The 27,527-nt window shown below is 43.9% G+C and overlaps 1 protein-coding gene across 17 annotated transcripts in view; it reads right to left on the minus strand.

The window, feature by feature from the left end:
• Nucleotides 1-21,352, minus strand: part of LOC110509741 (RIMS-binding protein 2) — a 92,768-nt gene extending 71,416 nt beyond the window's left edge. For 6 of the 17 annotated variants that reach the window (XM_090227001.1, XM_090226996.1, XM_090227000.1 and 3 more), the window contains exons 1-2: nucleotides 19,635-19,967; nucleotides 9,930-10,073 (exon numbers count right to left, since the gene is read on the minus strand). Coding sequence is in view for 1 of the 17 variants with exons in the window: in XM_036967637.2 (XP_036823532.2) it covers nucleotides 9,930-10,073; nucleotides 21,224-21,352 (273 nt within the window). In the remaining 16 variants the exon portion in view is untranslated. Of the gene's footprint in view, nucleotides 1-9,929; nucleotides 10,074-19,634; nucleotides 20,001-21,223 lie in introns of those variants that run through there. The other 11 variants (XM_090227003.1, XM_090226998.1, XM_090227008.1 and 8 more) reach the window with 5 other exon arrangements.
• Between the last annotated feature and the right edge of the window lie 6,175 nt (nucleotides 21,353-27,527).

Genomic DNA, 27,527 nt, shown 5'->3' on the forward strand with positions numbered 1-27,527 from the left:
GGCCTTTACGGTAGAATGGCCAGACGGAAGCCATTCCTCAGTAAAAAGCACATCAGCTCGCTTGGAGTTTGCCAAAAGGCACCTAAAGGACTCTCAGACCATGAGAAACAAGATTCTCTGGTCTGTTGAAACCAAGATTGAACTCTTTAGCCTGAATGCCAAGTGTCACGTCTGGAGGAAACCTGGCACCATACCTACGATGAAGCATAGTGGTGGCAGCATCATGCTGTGGGAAGTTTTTCAGCGGCAGGGACTAGGAGACTAGTCAGGATCGAGGGATGTAATTTGAATGGAGTTCATGGAGATGGAGCGAGAGAAAGACTACGAAAGAGTGATCACTCGAGTACTGATTTAATGCAATGATATTCGAGTGATAGGCTGTTTTAAAACTGCAGCTGCCATTTAAATATAATAATCTTTACAAAATAAGGTGACCCCCGAAAGCCAGTTGGAGATGGGTAAATTAGACCTTCTTTCGGTCTTTAAATTACTGTAGCATAGACTATCCTGCAACAAATGCAGGCCTACCTGTCACACAAAAAAAGTTACCATGATGAGATGATAGGTCTCCATGCATTGGGAACTGTGGATTATATGTGTGAAATGCTTGATAATGTACGTGATATCAACAGAGAAGTATACTTTCTGGATGATTTGTGTGATCAATTCAGGCCTGGAGGTAAGCTAAAGTCATTCCGCTACCCAGGAATAGCAAAGCCCCCTTCACTATCTCAAATAGCCGACAAATCAGCCTGTTACCAACCCTTAGTAAACTTCTGGAAAAAATTGTGTTTGACCAGATACAATGCTATTTGACAGTAAAATTGACAACAGAATTTCAGCACTTTTATAGGGAAGGACACTCAACAAGCAGAGCACTTACACAAATGACTGATGATTGGCTGAGAGAAATTGATGCTGTCTTGTTAGACTTCAGTGCAGCTTTTGACATTATCAATCATAGTCTGCTGCTGGAAAAACTTATGTGTTAGGCTTTACAACCCCTGCTATAATGTGGATAAAGAGTTACTTGTGTAACAGAACACAGAGGGTGTTTTTTAATGGAAGCCTCTCAAACATAATCCAGTTAGAATCAGGAATTCCCCATGGTAGCTGTTTAGGCCCCTTGCTTTTTTCAATTTTTACAAACGACATGCCACTGACTTTGAGTAAAGCCAGAGTCTCTATGTATGCGGATGACTCAACACTATACACGTCAGCTACCACAGAGACTGAAATGACTGCAACACTCAAAAAAGAGCTGAAGTTAGTTTCAGAATGGGTGGCAAGGAATAAGTTATCCCTAAATATTTCTAAAACTAAAAGCATTGTATTTAGAACAAAACACTCACTAAACCATAAACCTCAACAAAATCTTGTAATAAATCATGTGGAAATTGAGCAAGTTGAGATGTATAAACTGCTTAGAGTAACCCTAGATTGTAAACTGTCATGGTCAAGACATATCGATGCAGTAGTAGCTAAGATGGGAAGAAGTCTGTCTATAATAAAGCAATGCTCTGCCTTCTTAACAACACATTGACATGCATATTATTAATATTAGCTTTCTGTGTACATCCAAGGGCCAGCCGTGCTGCCCTGTTCTGAGCCAATTGCAATTTTTGTGGCACCTGACCACATGACTGAACATTAGTCAAGGTGAGACAAAACTAGGGCCTGTAGGACCTGCGTTGTTGCAAAGATGCTTGTCCTTCTGGAAGGTTCTGGCTCAAAGTGGAGGAGAGATTGACTTCATCCCTACTTGTATTTATGAGATGTTTTGACATGTTGAATGCACAGACATGCTACAAGTGGTCTCTTCACAATCCTCAAGTCCAGAACAGACTGTGGGAGGCACACATGACTACATAGAGCCATGACTACATTGATAAAATAAAACAAATAACAAAAACACCTTATGGAACAGCGGGGGACTGTGAAGCAGAAACATTGGCACAGACATGCATGCACACACACACAATAACACACGCACTATACATCCACATGGATTTAGTACTGTAGATATGTGGTAGTGGTGGAGTAGGGGCCTGAGGGCACACAGTGTGTTGTGAAATCTGTTAATGTATTGTAATGTTTTAAAATTGTACAAAACTGCTGAAAATACAAAAATTTTGCTGGACCCCAGGAAGAGTAGCTGCTGCTTTGGCAGCATCTAATGGGGATCTATAATAAATACAAATACAAACTGTGATCCATACTGAGATGGGCTGTCTGTCCCCACCCTGAGCGTTGATGATTCATCATGCAGAGGCCGTAGAGAAGCCAGATTTCGACATCGCATATAATGTAATAGTTCCATTTCACGCCATGCTGTTCATATAAATAATGTATTATAATTTCTGGTTTCTTGCTGTTATTTATCCCGGGAAAAGGGAAGTGGTTTTGGTTGGTAAATCCTGGTAAATCTCGGTAACCGGGTTCTCACCATTCAACCCTAGCGCACACACCTCATAACTGTATATCATATTGCCCTAATCAGTGCTGTTACAGCCTAAAATTACATAAACTGTCTAGTGTTTCCAGATTTCTATCATTTACTTACAATATGAGTGAAATAGCTTTCCTTGCAAATACAGTATAATTAAGTATGTTAAAAAGCAACTTTTCTGTGTTGGAATGGTGTGGGCATACCCCAACAACAGAATGGTGTGGGCATATATCGTTCATAAAAATATGAATGTGAGGAGACCGCTCATTGGCCAGCTCATCCTCGTCTAGACCATTGATTGGTCAGCTCATCCTCCCCATGAGTATTCTCATCGACGGGGCTGTAGTGGAGCAGGTTGAGAGCTTCAAATTCCTTGGTGTCCACATCAACAACAAACTAGATTGGTCCAAACACACCAAAACAGTCGTGAAGAGGGCACGACAAAGCCCATTCCCCCTCAGGAAAACCTGGTTCAGTCTGTTTTCCACCAGACACTGGGAGATGAATTCACCTTTCAGCAGGACAATAGCCTAAAACACAACGCCAAATCTACACTGGAGATGCTTACAAAGAAAACAGTGAATGTTCCTGAGTGGCCGAGTTACAGTTTTGCTTAAATCTACTTGAAAATCTAAGGCAAGACCTGAAAATGTTTGCATAGGAAAGCTTGAAGAATTATGAAAAGAAAAATGCGCAAATGTTGCACAAGCCAGGCATGGAAAGCTCTATGTAATACATTTTGAATTCAGGGTGTAACACAACATGTGGAATAATACAAGGGGTATGAATATTTGCTGAAGGCACTGTATGGTGAGCAATATGTTTGGAACATCGAATCGCAATACATATCGTATTGCCACCAAAGTATCGTGACAATATCATATCTTGAGGTCCCTGGCAATTCCCAGCCCTAGTTGGTAGGTAGTTATATATTTAAACTGACCTTTCAATTACTTAGCCTATGTGCCAGCAATGAGCTCTCTGCTCTGCCTCCAATTTGATTATGGGTTGGCTCAGTCTGTTCAGATCTGGATCAAGTCTGCTTTGATTAATGCCGACACAAACCTTGCTGCCCAGCTGAACTCAGTGCCCTGGCTGGCTACATCAATGATGAATATAAATGCTGGATTGCTGATGCAATGTATTGGCCATTGAGATACTTTGAAGTCACTGGTCAGTCATATTGGCACTCCCCAGTAGGAGCAGTCTTCCATAGGAATAAATGGAATTCTACACTATTTATTTATTATTTATTTATTTGTGAATTTTACCCCTTTTTCTCCCCAATTTCATGGTATCCAATTGTTTTAGTAGCTACTATCTCGTCTCATCGCTACAACTCCTGTACGGGCTCGGGAGAGACGAAGGTTGAAAGTCATGCGTCCTACGATACACAACCCAACCAAGCCGCACTGCTTCTTAACACAGCGCGCATCCAACCCGGAAGCCAGCCGCACCAATGTGTCGGAGGAAACACCGTGCACCTGGCAACCTTGGTTAGCGTGCACTGTGTCCGGCCCGCCACAGGTGCGCGATGAGACAAGGATATCCCTACCGGCCAAGCCCTCCCTAACCCGGACGAAGCCAGGCCAATTGTGCGTTACCCCACGGACCTCCCGGTCGCGGCCGGTTGCGACAGAGCCTGGGCGCGAACCCAGAGTCTAGGGTGGCACAGCTGGCGCCCTTGGAATTCTACAGTATTTCAATTAAATTCTTCAAGGACATAAAGTTCCAGTCAAGTTTGGACACACCTCCTACTCATTCAAGGGTTTTTCTTTATTTTTACTATGTTCCAAATTGTAGAATAATAGTGAAGACATCAAAACAAGGAAATAACACATTTGGAATCATGTAGTAACCAAAAAAGTGTCAAACAAATCAAAATATAGTTTATATTTGAGATTCTTCAAAGTAACCACCCTTTGCCTTGATGAGAGCTTTGCACACTCTTGGCATTCTCTCAACGAGCTTCACCTAGATTGCTTTTCCAACATATGCTGAGCACTTGTTGGCTGCTTTTCCTTGATTCTGTGGTCATACTCATCCCAAACCATCTCAACTGGGTTGAGGTCAGGTGATTGTGGAGGCCAGGTCATCTGATGCAGCACTCCATCACTCTCCTTCTTGGTCAAATAGACCTTACATAGCCTGTTGGGTCATTGTCCAGTTGAAAAACAAATTATAGTCCCACTAAGTGCAAACCATGGTGTGGGATGGTGTATCGCTGCGGAATGCTGTGGTAGCCATGCTGGTTAAGTGTGCCTTGAATTCTAGATAAATCACAGACCGTGTCACCGCCAACGCACCTCCACACCATCGCACCTCCTCCACCATGCTTCACGGTGGGAACCACACATGCGGAGATCATCCATTCATCTACTCTGCGTCTCCCAAAGACACAGCGGTTGGAGCCAAAAATGTCAAATTTGGACTCATCAGACCAAAGGACAGATTTCCACCGGTCTAATGTCCATTGCTCATGTTTCTTGGCCCAAGTAAGTCTCTTCTTCTTATCGGTGTCCTTTAGTAGTGGTTTCTTTGCAGCAATTCGACCATGAAGGCCTGATTCACGCAGTCTCCTCTGAACAGTTGATGCTGAGATGTATATGTTACTTTAACTCTGTGAAGCATTTATTATTTTTATTTATTTATTTATTTATATTTATTTGGGCTACAGTGGTGTAAAGTACTTATTAAGTAAAAATACTTTAAAGTACTACTTAAGTAGTTTTTTGGGGTATCTGTACTTTACATTTTTGGCAACTTTTACTTCACTATATTCCTAAAGAAAATAATGTACTTTTTACTAAATTTTCCAATTCACACATTTATCAAGAGAACATTAGTAAACACAAATGCGCCATCAATAAAAAAAACTAGAAATTTGTGCCGTCTGGTTTGTTAAATATAAGAAACTTGAAAAATGTTCTTTTTACTTTTGATAGTAAGTACATTTTAGCAATTCCATTTACTTTTTATACTTAAGTATATTAAAAACCAAATACTTTTAGTATTTTACTCAAGTAGTATTTAACTGGGTGACTTTCACTTGAGTCATTTTCTATTATGGTATCTTTACTTTTACTCAAGTTGAGTACTTTTTCCAACACTGCTGGTAACTCTAATGAATTTATCCTCTGCAGCAGAGGTAACTCTGGGTCTTCGTTTCCTGTGGCGGTCCTCATGAGAGCCGGTTTCATCATAGCGATTTATGGTTTTTGCAACTGCACTTGAAGAATCTTTCAAAGTTCTTGAAATGTTCCAGATTGACTGACTTTCATGTCAATCATGTATTTTTTAAAAATTGTATATATATATGTTTAGCTCACATAATATAATTTAAAAGTATACATTAACGTGTCTGTAATAGAATAAATGTGCTAAAACAAACCTAGACATGTATAAATGCATTTATATAGCTTCCCCCCAAAAAATGTAAATGGTGGGGGAGTGCCGAGATGGAGGCAAGGTGGCTTCAACACAGCGCACCATATTAGTCATCTAGCGTATATATAAATCCTTGGGCTACACCCAGAATGCATGGGACTTGTTAGAGGAGTGGTGGGGCTTGGTAAATAAAGTGGTGGGGGGTAAAGTAGGATCCAGACAGATTGTGCAAAGGAGGGGGGGGGGGGGCGACAATCTATTGCTTAATTAACCCAACATTTTATGGGTAACTTTATGTTCCTTTCTGTCACCATACTGCTACTGTGTCTCTCATTGTGGAATAGAGGAATCATGTCGGCCCTGTACATTTCCTCCCTCTATGAAAACGGGGCTGTACTTTTAGCGGTCTCCTGGAGAGGATAATGGATTTATGGAGGCTGCCTGAGAGATAGAGAGAAACAGCTAAAAGAGGTCTGCTCTGCCTGGGTCAAATTCAATTAGGGAGGATGGAGACCTCAGCCAAAGCAGACTGTGACGAAAATCTCTTTAGGAACCCTTCGTCAAAACTATATGAACTTCCTGGGGGTGAGTTTAATGGGATCTAATAAGATTGCAATGTACTGAATTTGAATGGGATATGTTAACCCTGTGATTTTGTCTTCATGCATTTGAATAACACACATTAGTGATGCAAATTATGACCCTGACACTACACTGTCATTAGCCTTTATTGTTAATTCGCCGTTGTTCCAGTGAGCGTCCACATTGTTCTTATCATGAGGACTATCATTGCAGGGGCTGTGCCCGGGGCTCGCACAGTGGAGGTGTTGCCATGGGGATGGTGTCCGGAAAGATGGCTGTCGCCTTTTAGCGGGAGCCCTCCTTAAAGACACACAGAAGGTCATTTCTCACCAAGGGTCCACTCCTGCTATGCCCTGTCCAACACAGAGGGTCGCCAGGCAACAAGCAACAGGGCTTCAGCAGCCCTCTCTGTCACGAGATACACAAAAGTATGTGGACAACCCTTCAAATTAGTGGATTCAACCATTTCAGCCACACCCGTTTCTGACAGGTGTATAAAATCGAGCACACAGCTTTGCAATTTCCATAGACAAACATTGGCAGTAGATTGGCATTACTGAAGAGCTCAGTGACTTTCAAAGGGGCACCGTCATAGGATGTCACCTTTCCAACAAGTATGTTTGTCAAATTTCTGCCCTGCTAGAGCTACCCGGTCAACTGTAAGTTCAGTTATTATGAAGTGGAAACATCTAGGAGCAACAACAGCTCAGCCGCGAAGTGGGAGGTCTCACAGAATGGGACCACCGAGTGCTAAAGCGTGTAAAAAATCACTAACTACCGAGTTCCAAACTGCCTCTGGAAGCAACGTCTGCACAATAACTGTTTCTCGGGAGCCATGCGCAATGCCAAGCGTCGACTGGAGTTGTGTAAAGCTTACCACCATTAGACTATGGAGCAGTGGAAACATGACTGATGACTCACGCTTCACCATCTGGCAGTCTGACGGATGAATCTGGGTTTGGCGGATGCCAGGAGAATGCTACCTGCCGCAATGCATAGCACAACTGTAAAGTTTGGTGGATGAGGAATAATGGTCTGGGGCTGTTTTCATGGTTTGGGCTAGGCCCCTTAGTTCCAGTGAAGGGAATCTTAATGGTACAGTATACAATGATATTCTAGATGATTATGTGCTTCCAAATTTGTGGCAACAGTTTGGGGAAGGCCCTTTCCTATTTCAGCATGACAACACCCCATGCGCAAAGCAAGGTCCATAAAGAATTGGTTTGTTGAGACTTGTGTGGAAGAACTTGACTGACCTGCACAGAGCCCTGACCTCAACCCCATCGAGCACCTTTGGAATGAATTGGAATGCCGACTGCGAGCCAGGCCTAATCGCCCAACATCAGTGCCCGGCCTCACTAATGCTCTTGCGGCTGAATGGAAGCAAGTCCCCTCAGTAAAGTTCCAACATCTAGTGGAAAGCCTTCCCAGAAGAGTGGAGGCTGTTATAGCAGCAAAGGGAGGACCAACTCCATATTAATGCCCATGATTTTGGAATCCATATTAATGCCCATGATTAACACATCCCCACACTGTTAACCCAGTCTCTGTCATAACTTAATCCCAATCTAGCAACCCAGTCTGCGTCATAACAAATCACCACAATGGCATAGATCCCAGTCACTGTCACAGTACACTACCAATCTGGCAACCCAGCCACTGACATATAATATACCTAATCTGGCAACTGATTCCTAAGTGGAAAATATAACTCCTCGCCTCTCTACCATGCTGGCTGATATGTGGTGAGCGTTCTGGCACGAAATGGTTACCGTGCATCACCCAAGTGGGTGCCACAATGGATCAGGTGAGCCCTTACTATGTAAAAAACTTTGATTACCTCACTAGGTAGAAAGTTGCTATATAAATCTAATTAATATATACATGCAACTGCCAAAATAAAGACACACTTGAGAGATACAAAGTATATTGAAAGCAGCAATTAACATCCCATCATGCTTAGGGTCATTTGGTATTTTATTAGGATCCCCATTAGCTGTTGCAAAAGCAGCAGCTACTCTTCCTGGGGTCAACACAAAACATGAAACCTGACATAATACAGAACATGAATAGAAAAGAACAGCTCAAGGACAGAACACGTAGCCTACATATTAATACATACACACAAACTATATAGGTCAAATAAGAGGCGTTGTGCCGTGAGGTGTTGCTTCATCTGTTTTTCGAAACCAGGTTTGTTGTTCATTTGAGCAATATGAGATGGAACGGAGTTCCATGCAATAATAGCTCTATATAATACGGTTCGTTTTCTTGAATATGCATCCATACATATTAGGGTCAGGTATAAAACGCCCAGTTGCCCATTATTTTGGCTAACATGGCTAGAAGAATAAATCTCAGTAAATCTCAATTGGAAAGAAGGGTCTCAAAAGAGGATAGGGGATTTAAAGGGTGTATGTGCCAAGGCACATTGAAGCTGTTCTGGCAGTTCATGGTGGCCCAACTCCCTATTAAGTTTTTCCTTTATTTTGGCAGTTACCTGTATACAATCCAGCATGTCATAACACATAGAAAACCAGTCGCTGTCACTTTAACACATCCCCACTCTAACAACCCAGCCTCTGGTGACTCATCATCCATTACATTTCACACAGCTGGAACAGGAAAGCATTACTCCTGCACAAGGACCATGGAGTTACGAAATGAAACATGCACACAACAATGTGGATGTGTTAACAGGTTATGCACATACACGCCTAACACATACACATATGCATACAGTGCATACACAATAGTGAACCACATTAAATTACCATGAGAGCATTAAGATACTGGACAGACGTGACAGCTGATCATCAAGTCATATGGATGCCAGAAAGCATGTTCCGGCATTTAGGCCTAAGCGTGTTGGCCAATGACAAGCCAATATTGTGTGTACAAGTAAGTACCCATCTCTGCCTTCTCCACCTCACATCTCCATTGGGTGAAATTGATTTGGAACAAGTGAGGCTTGCAACAGCAAGCAGCCATTACGGTCTGTCAGTTTCCCTTTACCAATCTGTCCCTATCGTGCTAGTGGGCCTGTTGCCAGGGCAATGGCTTTTCCACTTTCACCCATGGGACCAGGGTGAGCCCCAGAGGACTTCCTCCCCTTCCCCTGTTCTCCTCTGCTCTTCTCTTCTCTTCACCTCCATATCTTACACACTAACCTGACTGCACAATACACAGTGGCACGACAAACCGCACAACATCTGCTATGCATGAGAGCTTGCCATAAAGGAACGAAACATAAACTCGCTAGTCTATACATTAGACATACTCTGAGCACAAATATTGTGATCAAAATAAATGCAGTAAAGAGTATGATAAATCACTGCCTTGAAGGCCCAAACTGAGGGTAATCGGGATAGATGGAGACTGATCAAAAACACAGATATGGTGTAATATGCTATACTCTGGAGAATAGATGGCCCATAACAAAACACCTTTTAGTGATTGAGCGCTGTCTGGGCTAGTTGTGTGGAGGAGAGAGGAGAAAGTCCAGACTCACCAGTGTTCTGTACTGCTGTTTCTCCTGGCGAAGGGTAGCCACCTCAAGCTTTAGGGCTCGGTTTCTATCCTCCAGAAGGCGGAAGAGGCTGACGTTGTGGGATGAAAGAACTGTGGAGTGCAGGGGAGTAACCTCATGTCTCAGCTGCAAGAGAAGGAGGCAAAGATATACGCTAGCCAGCAGTCTTATCCTGAATCTCCATGCAGGCTTTTGAAAGAGGAAGCTGAATAGGCTTGGGTCTGGTCAGTATTTGAATGGGAGACAACCTGGGGGGGAAAAAAACAGGTTGGGGTGTTCTAGATTTAGAGGGCCACTAATACAGAGTGACAAACTCCTCCATCTGGTCTAAGGAGACCCCATTGCCAAATAACAGTGATGGGGACACTGCCCTGCAAAGGGTGCCATCCCTTAAACCAAGGACATAATAAATGCCATACCCCAAATGAACGTTTTTAGCATCCCCCAGTGCTACAGTGCACATTATTTCTGTAAGACAACTGTACAGGAAGACATAGGAGATTATTTCATCATTGCCAGTCTCACATGATGACATGTGTGCCCAGGCATAGGTCCTCCCCAGGAACTGTCATACAGCAGGTAGGGGACAGGGTTGTGGCTGTGACTGCATGGAACTAGGGATCCAGGGCCAGATTGACGGGACAGCTGACTCAAGGGAACACTAATGCTGCCTCTGTCCCTGTCTGCTGAAATTAGCCACGCTCCAGTGGACACGTCTCCCCCATGACTCTGTCTAAACACTCCATCCCCTCAGGGTGGGAGGGAGGTGTGTGTGTGTGTGTGTGTGTGTGTGAATGGTAGTTGATGAGCAAACAGATATATCCCTCAGACCCGTTCACCCCACACACAGCTCTGTGGAAGGAAAAAGGGAGAGGGCCGGCCGGGCCGAAAAGACATCCAGGCCTCTCACAAAGCATTATGGGGGAATGATATAGGGCTGAAAGTTGGTCAGCTGCAGTTTGAAATCCCTAGTGAGGTGTAGTGCTCCTGTTGAGCCCCTAAGCGAGGCACTTAGCTGGCTCAGGCACTCCAATATCTAGAGATATAAAAAGCAACGTATCCACCTAGACAAAAGCAACCTGTAGAGCACTACTTTGAAAGCCTCCCTGTACGATGTAATGGTTCTGTCTTCCTTTTCTGTTTCATGCCCACTCTTCTGTGATACATCTTTCTCTTTGAAATGTTTAATGACCATAGTGTATAATGAGAACAATGTGTCTGAAAGACAAGCTTGTCAGAATATCCATTTAGTCTCTCTAAAAGCTTTTCAGATAAATACCTTTGGTCCCTCAGTGACCTCTGATCAGAAGGTCTTCCAACCACATGAACCAAGTCACAAAAACACCAAGAGCCAAGACCACAGGTGTGTGTTTTATTTGGGCTATTTGTTATTTAATTGCTAGGATATGAATGTGTTTGGGATCTTAAACTGAACCATCCAGGGGAGGATTTCCTAATCCTGACATACACACACGCTGCTGTGCAAATCACTAACACTTACCATTGGAAGACTGTTTGTCAACCATCCAGCTGGTACCCACACACAACAGCCCCTCTGACAGATAGACCAACAGCCAACCAACACCAACCAGGAAACCAGGCAGGAAGCCAGCCAGACAAACCTGCGGATAAGCCAACCAGCTCATATAGCAGAAAAGTGGCAGATGGACACATACGCGAGACATCTGATTCACAAGCCATTAAGACCAGAGAGAGGGTCGTTCCATCAGCAAGCCATGACGCCCCCAATCTCAGATTGTTCTGAAATTGTTTCTGTAGTTATAAACGAAGAAGATTAGCATTCAAGCAACATTATTTTGTTGCAATGTATTTGATCTCTGAGAAATTAAGCTAATTGACTGCACTGAAATTGGCCACTTTAAATGATAGGATTCAAATATTCAATAAATATAGTACATCACATCTGACATTTGGACTCCCAAAATTCTAACAATGAGTAAGATATAAGGATTCCAAAGAAAGCCACCCACGGACCCAATTCTGTCACCCCCAGCCTTGAACTCAGGCCCTGTGTGTAGATAACTGCCCATCTCTGCCCATTCATCGCCATGTACCTGTTGTTGTTGTTTTAGCTGTTTACCCGTTGTTGTCTCACCAGTTGTTGTCTTAGCTCTCCCAATCAACACCTGTGATTGCTTTATGCCTCTCTCTAATGTCAATATACCTTGTATACTGTTGTTTAGGGTAGCTCTCATTGTTTTATTTTACTGCTGAGCCCCGAGTCCTGCTCAACATGCCTCAGATAGCCCCCTTGTCCCACCCCCCACACATGCGGAGACCACACCTAGCTTAACTGGTGCCTCCAGAGATGCAACCTCTCTCATCATCACACAAACCCTAGATTTACCCCCACTGTACTAGGACCCTACCATATCCTTGTCTGTACACTATGCCCTGAATCTATCCTACAACGCCCAGAAATCTGCTCCTTTAATTCTATGTTCCCAAAGCACTAAACGATCAGTTCATTAGCCTTTAGCCATACCCTCATCCTACTCCTCCTCTGTTCTTCTGGTGATGTAGAGGTTAACCCAGGCCCTGTGTGTCCCCAGGCGCTCTCATTTGTTGACTTCTGCAACCGTAAAAGCCTTGGGTTCATACATGTTAACATCATGTATCGCAAAATTTGCTTTACTGCTTAAGCACACTCCGCAAACCCTGATATCCTAGATGTGCCTGAATCCTGGCCTAGGAAGGCCACCAAAATGTCTGATATTTCCATCCCCAATTACAACATTTCCATCAAGACAGAACTGCTAAAGGGGGCGGAATTGCAATCTACTGTAGAGATTGCCTGCAGAGTTCTGTCATACTATCCAGGTCGATGCCCAAACAGTTCGAGCTTCTACTTTTAAAGATCCATCTCTCCAGAAATAAGTCCTTCACAATTTCCGCTTGTTATAGACCCCCCTCAGCTCCCAGCTGTGCCCCCCATCTATCGTCAGAGTTCGTACTGCTAGGTGACCTAAATTGGGATATGCTTAACACCCCGGACGTACTACAATCTAAACTAGATGCACTCAATCTCACACAAACTATCAAGGAACCTACTAGGTACAACCCCAAATCCGTAAACATGGGCACCCTCATAGATATCATCCTGACCTACTTGCCCTCTAAATACACCTCTGCTGTTTTCAACCAAGATCTCAGCGATCACTGCCTCATTGCCTGCCTCCGTGGTCAAACGGCCAACCCTCATCACTATCAAACGCTCCCTAAAACACTTCTGCGAGCAGGCCTTTCTAATCAACCTGGCCCGGTTATCCTGGAAGGATATTGACCTCATCCCATCAGTAGAGGATGCCTGGTTATTCTTTAAAAGTGCTTTCCTCACAATCTTAAATAAGCAAGCCCCTTTCAAAAAATGTAGAACTAAGAACAGATATAGCCCTTGGTTCACTACAGATTTGACATCCCTTGACCAGCACAAAAACACCCTGTGTCATTAGTTCCCGCGAAATGCAACCTTTCAGGGAAGTCAGGAACCAATACACACAGTCAGTTAGGAAAGCAAAGATTTTTCAAACAGAAAGTTGCATCCTGCAGCGCAAATTCCAAAAAGTTTTGGGACACCGTAAAGTCCATGGAGAATAAGAATACCTCCTCCCAGCTGCCCACTGCACTGAGACTTGGAAACACTGTCACCACTGATAAATACCCGATAATCAAGAATTTCAATAAGCATTTCTCTACGGCTGGCCATGCTTTTCACCTGGCTACCCCAACCCCAGCCAATAGCTCTGCACCCCCCGAAGCAACTGGCCCAAGCCCCCCCCCCCCGCTTCTCCTTCACCCAAACCAGACAGCTGATGTTCTGAAAGAGCTGCAAAATCTGGATCCCTACAAATCAGCTGGGCTAGACAATCTGGAACCTCTCTTCCTAAAATTATCCACCGCCATTGTTGCAACCCCTATTACTATTACCTATTACCTATTATTAACCCCTAACTCTCTTTCGTATCGTCTGAGATTCGTAAAGATTGGAAAGCGGCAGCGGTCATCCCCCTTGGGGGAGATACTCTAGAACCAAACTGTTGCAGACCTATATCCATCCTCATCTTGCCCTGCCTTTCTAAAGTCTTTGACTGCCAAGTGAACAAACAGATCACCAACCATTTCGAATCTCATCCCAATTCTCCGCTATGCAATCTGGTTTCCATGCTGGTGACCTCAGCGACACTCAAGGTCCTAAACAATATCATCACCGCCATCGATAAAAGACAGTACTGTGCAGCCATCTTCATCGACCTGGCCAAGGCTTTCGACTCTGTCAATCACCGTATTCTTATCGGCAGACTCAACAGCCTTGGTTTCTCAAATGACTGCCTCGCCTGGTTCACTAACTACTCCTCAGACAGAGTTCAGTGTGTCAAATGGAAAGGCCTGTTGTCCGGACCTCTGGCAGTCTCTCTGGGGCTGCCACAGGGTTCAATTCTTGGGCCGACTCTTCTCTGTATATATATCAATGACGTCGCACTTGCTGCGTGTGATTCTTTGATCCACCTCTACGCAGACGACACCATTCTGTATACATCTGGCCCTTCTTTGGACACTGTGTTAACAAACCTCCAAACAAGCTTCAATGCCATACAACACTCCTTCAGTGGCCTCCAATTGCTCTTAAATGCTAGTAAAATTAAATGCATGCTCTTCAACCGATAGCTGCCCGCACCTGCCTGCCCGACTAGCATCACTACTCTGGACGGTTCTGAATATGTGGACATCTATATATACCTAGGTGTCTGGATAGACTGTAAACTCTCCTTCCAGACTCACATTAAGCATCTCCAATCCAAAGTTAAATCTAGAATCGACTTCCTATTTCGCAAACAAAGCATCCTTCACTCATGCTGCCAAACATACCCTCGTAAAACTGACTATCCTACCGATCCTTGACTTCGGCGATGTCATTTACAAAATAGCCTCCAACACTCTACTCAGCAAATTGGATTCAGTCTATCACAGTGACATCCGTTTTGTCACCAAAGCCCCATATACTACCCACCACTGCGACCTCCTCGCTACATATTCGTTGCCAAACCCACTGGCTCCAGACCATCTATAAGTCTTTGCTAGGCAAAGCTCTGCCTTATCTCAGCTCACTGGTCACCATAGTAACACCCATCCATAGCACGCACTCCAGCAGGTATATTTCACTGGTCATCCCCAAAGCTAACACTTTTTTGGCCGCCTTTCTTTCCAGTTCTCTGCTGCCAATGTATGGAACGAATTGCGAAAATCACTGAAGTTGGAGACATATCTCCCTCACTAACTTTAAGCGTCAGCTGTCAGAGCAGCTTACCGATCAGAGCAGCTTACCATCCAACAACTGCCTACCTCATCCCCATATTTGTTTTTCTGCTCTTTTGCAAACCAGTATTTCTACTTGCACATCCTCATATGTATCACTCCAGTGTAAATTGCTCAATTGTAATTACTTCGCCACTATGGCCTATTTATTGCCTTACCTCCTTACTTAATTTGCACACACTGTATACATATTTTTCTATTGTGTTATTGACTTGTTTGTTTATCCCATGTGTTGTTGTTTTTGTCGCACTGCTTTGCTTTATCTTGGCCAGGTCGCAGTTGTAAATGAGAACTTATTCTCGACTGGCCTACCTGGTTAAATAAAGGTGAAATAAAATTAAAATGTTTTTTCCCCTGTTCAGAGAAAATTGTAATTTAAGTTGTTATGTTTAGGTCCCATCCTACATCCTGATATGACCAGATTCTGACCAAAGATGGTGCTGTTCCTGCTATTAGGTGTGATTTTGTTTATTCCCCCCCCCCCCCCCCCCCGCCCCCCCCCCCCCCACCCTAAATGTTATAGGGATAGTTCACCCAAATTACAAAATTATATATTGATTTCCTTACCTTGTAAGCAGTCTATGGACAAGGTACAACAGCACCCCATGCTTTGATTTTGTTTACCTGGACACTGTTTCAAATGTATGTCTATATAAGTATGTCCACGCTTCATATCCAAATCATCTCAGGTAACATACACAATCAATTTTTAGATACTTTGGGATTATTTGAACATTAAGTGTAACAATGCAAATATAGGTACCATTAACTTGCATTGGATTTGTGCCACAAATGCTAAAAAAAATTGAGGCAGTGGACAACAAAACTAAAGCAGGGGTTGCTATCAAACCTTGTCCATAGACTGCATACAGGGTAAGGAAACCAATATGTCATACATCCAATCAGAAAATCAGCCAGCCAGGCTGGAAGAAACAGGCTTCAAAGACCATTCAGATAGCCAGATATTCTAACCATGATTTTTAGCTAGCAGTGAATGTAGCCAGATGCTTTGACACAACGCCAGGCAGCCATTCTACCACTAGTCCAACTACTTCAGAGAGATAACTAGTCTACCAATTAGCCAAAATATAATTGGAAGTCTCTCAACATCCCTATGAGAAGCTAGAAGCCTGAACTATTCTGTCCATCACGCAGAGGTTGATTTTGGAGGAACTACAGTGCTATCAAGGCATTCATGAGTCTGATTGTGTCCCAAACGGCACCCTATTCCCAATGTTGCACTAATTTTGACTAGAGCCCAAGTAGTGCAGTATATCGGGATAAGGGTACCATTTGGGACATAGCCTGTGATGGTTGTAATGAAGTGAAACCCAGCGAAAGCCAACCTCAGCGCAGATGGACTGGAATGGAGTGAGTTGGAAAAAACCTGAGGTCTGTTAGCCGCAACATCCAATGTGCTAAATGTCAACCTCAATAACGCCACCTTTAGCACCCACTGTGACCTTGACACACTACTATACTAACACAGCCTGTGGGGGCGTTCTCTCTCTCACTCTCTCTCCATTTCTTATCTTTTGAAAGCTATACCAACTAGTCACATGCTACCACACACAGATATTCACTCTGAGTCATCACACACTCACACACTCAATGGCTTCGTCCACAAAAATTATATTTTTACCTGGTCAAATCTGCTCAGGTATATTCAACTCTGCTTTACCTTCCCAGTTCCACCCATCCTACCTCCCTAGCCATGAGGAAGCCTCACCCAGCCTATACTCTTCCCACTCCCTCCACAGCCCATGCCAATTCCTGCTGGCACCAGCCAACCCAGTTAAATGGCATATGGCACTGGCAAACCCCACACTGCCTTGCCCTGCCATGGCTAGCTCCATTTAGCCCTAGACTGAAGCACAAAAGCCTGCACGGTCCTACAGACTAACATGTTTAGACCCATGCATGTAGTCTAGCCAAGCTCTCCACAGGCCTTCCCAGCTCCATGGCGCCATGGCCCTGTCTAATGTAGCTACTCAGCCTGGCCCAGCCTAGGCTAGAGTGTTTCCGCTGCAGTCCCAGCCATAGCAGTTTTCATAACAGCAGAGTAGAGCTGAGGAGGGGCTCACAGCAGACACGTCGCTCTCTCGGCAACACAGAAATATCGCCCACGCAAACAAGTCAATGGGCAACCGTGTACAAATCACAAACACACACACGTAAGCGTGCTAGCACACACACACCTGGTTAGTCGTGATATATTCCTCTTCAGTGGATTGAAGAGGGAAGTCACGGATAACATCTGGTTTATGATGCAAGTGCAACTATGTACATAGTCAATGAACACTGGTCACTTGAATAATGTTTACATACTGTTTTACCCAGTTTATATGTATGTACAGTATTCTAGTCAAGGCTAATCCTATATAACTACTGCTGCACAGAACCTTTCTATTCATATACTGGCCATACTGTCTTCACACTCCATTATAAACACTACATGACCAAAAGTATGTGGACACCTGCTTGTCAAACATCTAATTCCAAAATCATGGGCATTAATATGGAGTTGGTTCCCCCTTTGCTGCTATAACAGCCTCCACAATTTCTAGAAAGGCTTTCCACTAGATGTTGGAACATTGCTGGAAGAGCATTAGTGAGGTCGGGCCCTGATGTTGGGCGGTTAGGCCTGGCTCTCAGTCTGCGTTCCAATTCATTTCAAAGGTGTTCGATAGGGTTGAGATCAGGGCTCTGTGCAGGCCAGTCGAGTTCTTCCACACCGATCTCGACAAACAATTTCTGTATGGACCTCGCTTTGTTCACGGAGGCATTGTCATGCTGAAACAGGAAAGGGCCATCTTCCCCAAACTGTTTCCACAAAGTTAGAAGCACTGATCTTTCTAGAATTTCATTGTGGGTTGTAGCATTAAGATTTCCCTTCACTGGAACTAAGGGGCCTAGCTCGAATGATGAAAAACGGCCCCAGACCATTATTCCTCCTCCAAACTTTTTTTATTGTTGTATTTTACCCCCCTTTTCCCCCTAATTTCATGATATCCAATTGCGATCTTGTCTCATCGCTGCTCGGGAGAGACTAAGATCAAGTCATGCGTCCCCCAAAATATGATCCACCAAACCGCGGTTCTTAACACCCGCCCACTTAACCCAAAAGCCAGCCGCACCAATGTGTCTGAGGAAACACCGTTAGACTGACAACTGCTAGAGCGTGATGAGCCAAGTAAACGCCGGGTCAATTGTATGCCGCCCTATGGGACTCCCGGGTATGGCCAGTTGTGACACAACCTGGGATCGAACCCGGGTCTGTGGTGATGCCTCAAGCACTCTGGAGGCCTCCACCAAACTTTAGAGTTGGCACTATGCATTCAGGCAGGTAGCGTTCTTCTGGCATCTGCCAAACCCAGATTCATCCGTCGGACTGCCAGATGGTGAAGCGTGACTCATCACTCGAGAGAAAGCATTTCCACTGCTTCAGAGTCCAATGACAGCAAGCTTTACACCGCTCCAGCCGACACTTGGCATTGCGCATGGTGATCTTAGGCTTGTGTGCGGCTGCTCAGCCATGGAAACCCATTTCAAGAAGCTCCCTACGAACAGTTCTTGTGCCGACGTTGCTTCCAGAGGAAGTTTGGAACTCGGTAGTGAGTGTTGCAACTGACAACAGACGATTTTTATGCGCTAGGCGCTTCTGCACTCTGCGGTCCCGTTCTGTGTGCTTGTGTTGCCTACCACTTCGCGGCTGAGCCGTTGTTGCTCCTAGACGTTTCCACTTCACAATAACAGCACTTACAGTTGACCGGGGCAGAAATTTGACTTGCTGACTTGTTGGAAAGGTGGCATCCTGTGACGGTGCCACGTTGAAAGTCACTGAGCTCTTCGGTAACACCATTCTACTGCCAATGGTTGTCTATGGAGATTGCATGGCTGTGTGTTCAATTTTATACACCTGTCAGCAACGGGTGTGGCTGAAATAGCCGAATTCCCTAATTTGAAGGTGTGTCCACATATTTATTTGTGTACAGTGTACATACTGTATATATTTATATTCCGGACTCTGACATTACCCGTGCTGATATTTCTTAGTTCATTTATTTTTCAGGTTTGTGTGTATTGTTTTGTACTGTTATGTATAAATGCACTGTTGGAGTTAGAAACATAAGCATTTCCCTGTGCCTGCGATAAAATCTGCAAAATATGTGACCAATACATTTTGATTCTGATTTGTGTGTGTGCGTGTATGTTTAGTGTAACCAAGCATGTATATGCCTATGCTTTTTCAGAAATGTGTATGCTGCATTTTGCTAAGGAATATGGCAATAACAATTCCCGCTGAGACAGTGGCACAACACTAGTGGTGCAGAGGGTAAAAAAGCTCCATACCTCAAAGGCAGTTCCCCCTTTGTGTCAAAACGACTGTATCCTCCCTCTCATCACCGGCTGGCAGGGCTGACACCCCAGTGGTGTGTGTGTGTGCCTACGAGTGTGTGCAGCGTGAGCGTTCCGCAGGCTTAATGGTTGGTCCAGTCTGCAGCTTGTAGCCGAACGGAGAGCCAAAAGACAGACAGTGAGAGAGCCTCTCAGCCCTCTCAGAGGAAAACTCAAGCAACAACACACCCTCCGAGAGTCAGATACACACTAGTGCTCTCTAACACACACACCATTTCTGTCACTTGCTTATGTTCCCGCTCTCTCTCGCACTCTCTCCTCCTTAGTAGCTCTCTCAGGTTCTCTACCACGACACTCACTATCTCCCTCCCTCCCTCCCTCACCTACTCTACTTCTCCATCTCTCTCTCTCGCTCCCTTCCCTCTCTCACAGATGCATGCACATGCTCAGTGCAGTCCACATCCCTCCTCTTCATCCCAGTCACAAGAATTCACAGACACAAACCCACTGAAGTGTGTGAGCATTCATATCATTGGCCTGTGTAAATGATTGCATCATGGATGAGCGTTTCCTTTACACGCATCTCCTACCTGCAGCCGTCCCTGAGCAGCCCTCACACCCGTCTCGCTCTCACCATCTCTCTCTCTCTTTCTAAAACAGAGAAATGCATGACCTGAGCCCACTGCGTCAATGGATTCCTCCCCTGGTACACGTAACCTTGCTCAATGCTGCTTTTTCCATCCTCTTAGCCATGATTCATCATCCTTTCTCCCCTCCCATTCAAACACTGACATACATCCCTCACTTTTTAATCTCAATTCCTTTATGCATTTATTTTCTTAACTGCTACGTAACCTCTAAAAGACACTTATACTAAAGTACTGGAGGACAAGGACCAATGGAAAAAACAAAACCCCCAGGACAGACCAATCAAAACGAACTGTCACATTGACAGACCAATAAGCATCAGTGCCCTCTCAGCCCTCCCCAATCCCAGATCATACCTCTAAAAGCAGTGGTGTTTTTAGGGAGATTACAAAATAACAGCTGCAGGTATTGGTTAGCAGATCTCTATGTACAGGGATGGAGAGGGAGAGGAAAAAACTCAATCTCCTCCATTATGTTGCCTAGCAACACCAACTGCTTTGAGTGTACACACTATCTCCCTCTCTCGCTCTTTCTCTCTGTCCTTAGATACAGTTCTTTATAAGCCAGTTGGTTTTCAGGCACAATGCAAAACCTAGGTGGGATTGGACAGCCAAAATCCAACCACTCCCTTCAAAATGTAAATGAGTCTGAGGAAGCAAGGTGCCATTTGACAAGACATTCTGGCCACACCCACTAAAGATGCTAATAACACGTCAACATGGATTTCACCCTTTTTCTTCCTCTGATTGGTGAATCCAGACACTGCTTTTTACCATAGAGTCATTGGTGTTTTCAGAGAACTATGCTGTCCTCTCCTGGACACATTGACAATTGATTTATAGTACAACATATGAACAGATGGACCTTTAACAAGGATATGCATACAAAAGCAAGGTCAGAAGGCCAAAAGTGAGCTCACGTGGGTGGCACCTTACCTTCCCTTGGACCTGCAGGTGATGGGAGTTCCTGGCAGCGATGATTGACAGCTGTCTCTGGATCCACAGCAGCTCTGAGTGAGACTGTCTCAGAAGCTCCTCAATGTCACTTGACCTGTGACCTCGCATGATGTCCTGGCAGTCTGGCGCACACACACATCGTAAATCACAAAGAGGTACAGACACACTACAAATTTAGACTTTGTGTATTTAAAAACATACTCATGCTCACACATATGCACACTGTACTCACATTACAAACACAATACGGCTTCATCCCTGGATTAGGTGTAAATCCAATGACCTGGTGCTCAAGCCTTTCACCTCCCTGTAACACAGATACCTGTCCATAGTTTACCAGTGCTGCTGCCATGCATCCAGAGTTCCCTGGCTATCCCCACAACAGGCCGCTTCTGCTGCTCGCTGCGCCCACTCATTGACTGACTGACGGTGTATGCGTGTGTGTGTGTGTGTGTGTGTGTACAGAGACAGAGGCAGGCTGGGATTATTAATGTGTTCTCCAGTCCGTTACATAAGAGGGAGCAGGGGGATTATTGTATCACAGCACTACAATGACAGGAGGAGCTGCTGGAGCCAGGTCAGCTTTTATCAGCCACAACTAAATCTTCCTCTCCATACCTCAGCTCTGCACCTGTCCTCCTCCTTCCATCCACTCATTGTCATTAGCCATCACAAACACCATTGTATGGTGACTGATGGGGTTAAGGGGGTTAAATAAGCAATTAGGCCCGAGGGAGTGTGGTATATTTAAGCAAAAAGACACGAGGTGAGGTATATTGCCAATATACTGCAAATAATAGCAATAAGGCAACTTGGGGGGGTTGTGGTATGTGGGCAATTTACCACGGCTCAGGGTTGTATACCACACCTCCTCGTGCCTTATTGCTTAAGTATACCATGGCTAAGGGTTGTTCTTAGGCACAACTCTAATACTGCTTAGATCCCGGGGAGAATTATACAGATTAGGCTACAAAAACCCCAGGAAACATGATGATATGGAAGATTCTCACGCAGGTTTTATATAATCAGTACTCAGATGCTCCTTGGCTTAATCTCAAAATAATGGTTTATTTTATTGTTGATAATAGACTACGGTTCTCTACAATAGCTGTTCAAAATGAGAAATGTAATTTATCTGCCTAAATGCTAAAGTATGTATTGTGGTCAGCACCTTTTTCCCCACTACCACAAGGACAACACTATATGGCAACATGGTGTCACAATTTCTGAGAATTTTAATTCCAGGTCCTAACTTCGATTGATTGCACAGATAGCACTGAAATACTGCTCTTATTCATACACATTCACATCCTCAGACGTTCCAATTAACTTTTTTTTCTCTCCAGCTGCTGGGGTTTATTACAGCAGGGCTTTAACCTACCTGGTGAAAAAGTCAGTCTATGCATTCACCCCATTAGTCATTTAGAACATTTCCATGTTCTAATTTCTCACTGAATAATGACATTCTATCATTTGACTCTTTAGCCTAGAATAGATGCCAATATTTTGTGGCTTTAAAAAAAGGTGCTTTAGAGGAGAGCTGTCCTGTTATCCCAAACCAAAGCAGACTGCCTTCCCTTTAAACCTTGAACATGCATGCACGCACGCACACACACACACTGCACACTCGTGCATGCACGCAAACACACATACTCTGCCAAATTCATACACACCTCACAGCTTCTTAATGACTCACCTTGGAGAGCTTTTGTATTGCTGCAGGGAGAAGAAGAAACAGAGAGCTCGGGGTTGTTTTCAAACGGCAGGAAATTAAATGCGTACCTCATTACATTTCAAATTAGTCCCCATGTTATGCCTGCTGAACACGACGATGGTCTATTGTTGTAGGCATGAGAAATTAATGTCCCCACAGCAACCCAACCCTTGCCCCCTCACAACCCACCAATTAGCACTTGTGTTGTTATTTATAGGCAGGATTTTCACAAAATAGAAAAAACAATGATACCTACCCCTGAGTCATGTATATTTTGATTCTAAATTTAGATAATAAGAATGGAAATGCAATGATGTTCATACATATACCACATAGACAAAAGCATGTACACCCCTTCAAATTAGTAGATTTGTCTATTTCAGCCGCACCATTTTAATTTTTATTTAACTAGGCAAGTCAGTTAAGAACAAATTCTTAATTTCAATGACGGCCTAGGAACAGTGGGTTAACTGCCTGTTCAGGGGCAGAACAACAGATTTGTACCTTTTCAGCTCGTGGATTTGAACTTGCAACCTTTCGGTTACTTGTCCAATGCTCTAACCACTAGGCTACCCTGCCGATGACAGGAGTATAAAATTGAGCACAATGCCATGCAATCTCCATAGACAAACATTGGCACTAGAATGTCTTTACTGAAGAGCTCAGTGAGTTTCAACGTGGCACCGTGTTAAGGGAATTTTTATCAATGATGACTAATTATGTATACATTTCAATCAGGACTGACTAGTTCAAATGCTATTATGTACTGTACATATATGAATTTTCTCTCTTGCTCCCATTCCCAATTGTATATAATATAGTCAGGAGTTTAGTAACAATGACGGTCTGTTCCTTTGTACAAATGAATGAACTATCTCCAGATGGCAGGGACGGACTATCTCCAGACTGTCTAGAATGCTGATTTACAGTGACTGACCTTGGCTTTAGGAGAGGAGGAAAGGCTCGAGAACTATAGGGCCTCTCTACTGGTGTCATGAAGAGATAGAACATTTAGAAAACGCTGACGTCCTTTTCAGTTTATAACCTGTGGTAAAATGTGTATGTACCCAGTACTCTCTTGAATTAAACGCTATTACCTGACTTTTAAGACTGGTCTCGATCTATTTCATGCATAATTAATGAATTTACAACTCATTAATGAAATAGAGAGAGTGCGAATTTGGTTTTGGCTACAAAACATATAGGAATTTAGAATTCCTCTAACACACCGTCATAGGATGCCACCGGTACAACAAGTTATTTCGTCAAATGTGTGCCCTGCTAGAGCTGCCCCGGTTAACTGTAAGTGTTGTTATTGTGAAGTGGAAATGTCTAGGTGCAAAGTGGTAGGCCACATAAGCTTACAGAACCGGACCACCAATTGCTGAAGCATGTATGAATCGTATGTCCTCAATTGCAAAACTCACTACCGAGTTCCAAACTGCCTCTGGAAGCACAGTCAGCACAATAACTGTTCGTCGGGAGCTTCATGAAATGGGTTTCCATGGCCAAACACCCGCACACAAGCTTAATATCAACATGCGCAATGTCAAGCGTCGGCTGGAATGGTGTAAAGCTCACCACCATTGCGGCAGTGGAAACACGTTCTCTAGAGTAACGCTTCATCACCTGGCAGTCCTACGGACAAATCTAGGTTTGTCGGATGCCAGAAGAACACTACCTACCCCAATACATAGAGCCAACTGTAAAGTTTTGTGGAAGAGGAATAACGTTTCGGAATAGGCCCCTTAGTTCCAGTGAAGGGAAATCTTAACACTACAGCATACAATGACATTCTAGACAATTCTGTGCTTCCAACTTTGTGGCAACAGTTTGGGGAAGGCCCTTTCCTGTTTCAGAATGACAATGCCCCCATGCACAAAGCGAGGTCCATAAAGAAATGGTTTGTTGAGATTTGTGTTGTAGAACTTGACTGGCCTGCACAGAGCCCTGACCTCAACCCCATCAAACACCTTTGAGATTAATTGGAACACCGACTGCGAGCCAAGCCTAATCGCCCAACATCAGTGCCCAAACCTCACTAGACCCTGCAGTAATGTTCCAACATCTATTGGAAAGCCTTCCCAGAAGAGCAGAGGCTATTATAGCAGCAAAGGGGGGAACCAACACCATATGAATGCCCATGATTTTGGAATGAGATGTTTGAGCAGGTGTCCCCATACCTTTGGTCATGTAGTGTACATAAATGCTCATGTACACTTTGTGTTGACTGTTCTCCGTGTAGTTGGTAAAATATACTGAACAAAAATATAAACGCAACATGCAACAATTTCACTGAGTTACAGACAATCAGTCAATTTTAATTAATTAATTTGGCCCTAATCTATGGGTTTCACATGACTGGACAGGGGCGCAACCATGGGGGGGCCTGGGAGGGTATAGGCCCACCCACTGGGGAGCCAGGACCTGCCAATCAGAATAGTTTTTTCCCCACAAAAGGGTTTTATTACAGACAGAAATACTCCTCGGTTTCATCAGCTGTCCAGGTGGCTGATCTCAGATGATCCTGCAGGTGAAGAAGCAGGATGTGGAGGTCCTGGAATGGTGAGGTTACACATGGTCTGCGTTTGTGAAGCCAGTTGGACAGCGTAGCCTAGTGGTTAGAGCGTTGGACTAGTAACCGAAAGGTTGCAAGATTGAATCCCTGAGCTGACAAGGTACAAATCTGTCGTTCTGCCCCTGAACAGGCAGTTAACCCACTGTTCCTAGGCCGTCATTGAAAATAAGAATTTGTTCTTAACTGACTTGCCTAGTTAAATAAAGGTAAAAAAAAATATATAGAATTCCAAATTCTCTACAATGACATTAGTGGTGGCATATGGTAGAGAAATTAACATTAAATTCTCTGGTGGACAACTCCCTAAAAATACATCTGTGGCATTGTGTTAAGACACAAAACTGCACATTTTAGAGTGCTCTTTTATTGTCCCCAGCAGAAGGTGCAACTGTGTAATGATCATGCTGTTAAATCGTCTCCTTGATATGCCACACCTGTCAGGTGGATGGATTATCTTGGCAAAGGAAAACATGCTCACTAATTTGTGAGCAAAATGTGAGCAATAAGCTTTTTGTGCATATGAAACATTTCTGCTATCTTTTATTTCAGCTCATGAAACATTGGACTAATACTTTACATGTTACGTGTATATTTTTTGTTCAGTATAGACATACAAATAATTTCCTCAGAGGATGGATTCCCATGTTTTTTCAAATTGTCTTACCTCAGTGGTAATCAACTCTTTTTCACTATACTCTCTCCTCCCTTCTTTGCTGCAGATGACCCGACATTCCTTGGCAGTGTATTCTTTTGATATCAGTTGGTTTGGTCCTCCTTAGTCATGTAATAAAGGCAGCTGTGTGGCAGAAAGGGCAAATGTAAGAGGATGTAGTGTGCAGATCACTGAGTGTATCCAGCTAAATGCTGGACCCAGCTACAAATGAGTGAATATTTGCATGTCTGAATGTGTCGTGCCTCCAGAGATAACACAGCAGGTTCAGTAGTTTCCATGGTTCCTATGGTGTGTGTTGGTACGTGCTAATGCAGGAGATTGTCATTAGATCTGTATTCTTGAAACACAGCCCAATGTGTTGTCTTTCTCATCCCAGCATTGTTGCACCCGGAGCTGCTTGCTGTGTGGCCATATGGCACATATACAGCAGGAGCAGAAGAGAGGGATGAGAAAATGAGAAAAGGAAAACAGTGACTAGAGGTGAATTTCACCTGTGATCGTAGCCGGTAGAGAAACTGCCCCCATGCCGGTATAACCAGAACTCATGAAGCTTCAGGTCATAGTCAAAGATAGTCATCGTGATCCCTACTGACATCTTCTACAATATCAAAAGTATAGACATGGGCTGTAACAACATTCAGTACAACACACTGGAACAAGTGGCACTTTCAATTATTGTTCATAACACCATGTCCTATTGAAAGCAGAAAGGTTAAACACCTTAAAATTACAAGGATATAGGATGAGAATAGGTTTAATGAGGTGGGGTCTATAAATAGGCACTAGACTTAGCTGCGCAGGTTCTGGCTGTGTCCGTCTCTCCTGGTGAGGACTGCAACACTATAAATACCAGTGGAGGCTGGTTGGAGGAGCTATAGGACAGGCTCATTGTAAATGGAATAAAAGGAAGAGTCAAACATATGGTTCCATTTATTCCATTCCAGCCATTACAATGAGCCTGTCCTCCTATCGCTCCTCCCACCAGCCTCCACAGACAAATACCCTCTCTCCTCCTGTAAGTGTGTTTGGATACATGGGCTAGAGCTGCTGATACCTCTACTACAGAGAGCGAGGGGGTAAGGGAGATGGTTGTGTATAGTGTAAAAGCCAGGACAGGAGCCAGAATGGATAATTGTTCAGCTCCTTTGATTCTTCAGTGACCAACAGAAAAACAGCTTTTCATTGAGGCAGAAGGAGTTGTTAAAGTAAAACAAGGATGAGTAGCAATATCAACCTCACTTTGCTCAAAACATGTTCAAATTAAGATAATTTGATTTCTATGAAACAGCAGGATTAACACAAACTATTACAGGAAAGC

This window comes from Oncorhynchus mykiss, chromosome 29 (genome assembly GCF_057628025.1).
Source record: "Oncorhynchus mykiss isolate SJ-2025 chromosome 29, ASM5762802v1, whole genome shotgun sequence".
Classification (NCBI taxonomy): domain Eukaryota; kingdom Metazoa; phylum Chordata; class Actinopteri; order Salmoniformes; family Salmonidae; genus Oncorhynchus; species Oncorhynchus mykiss.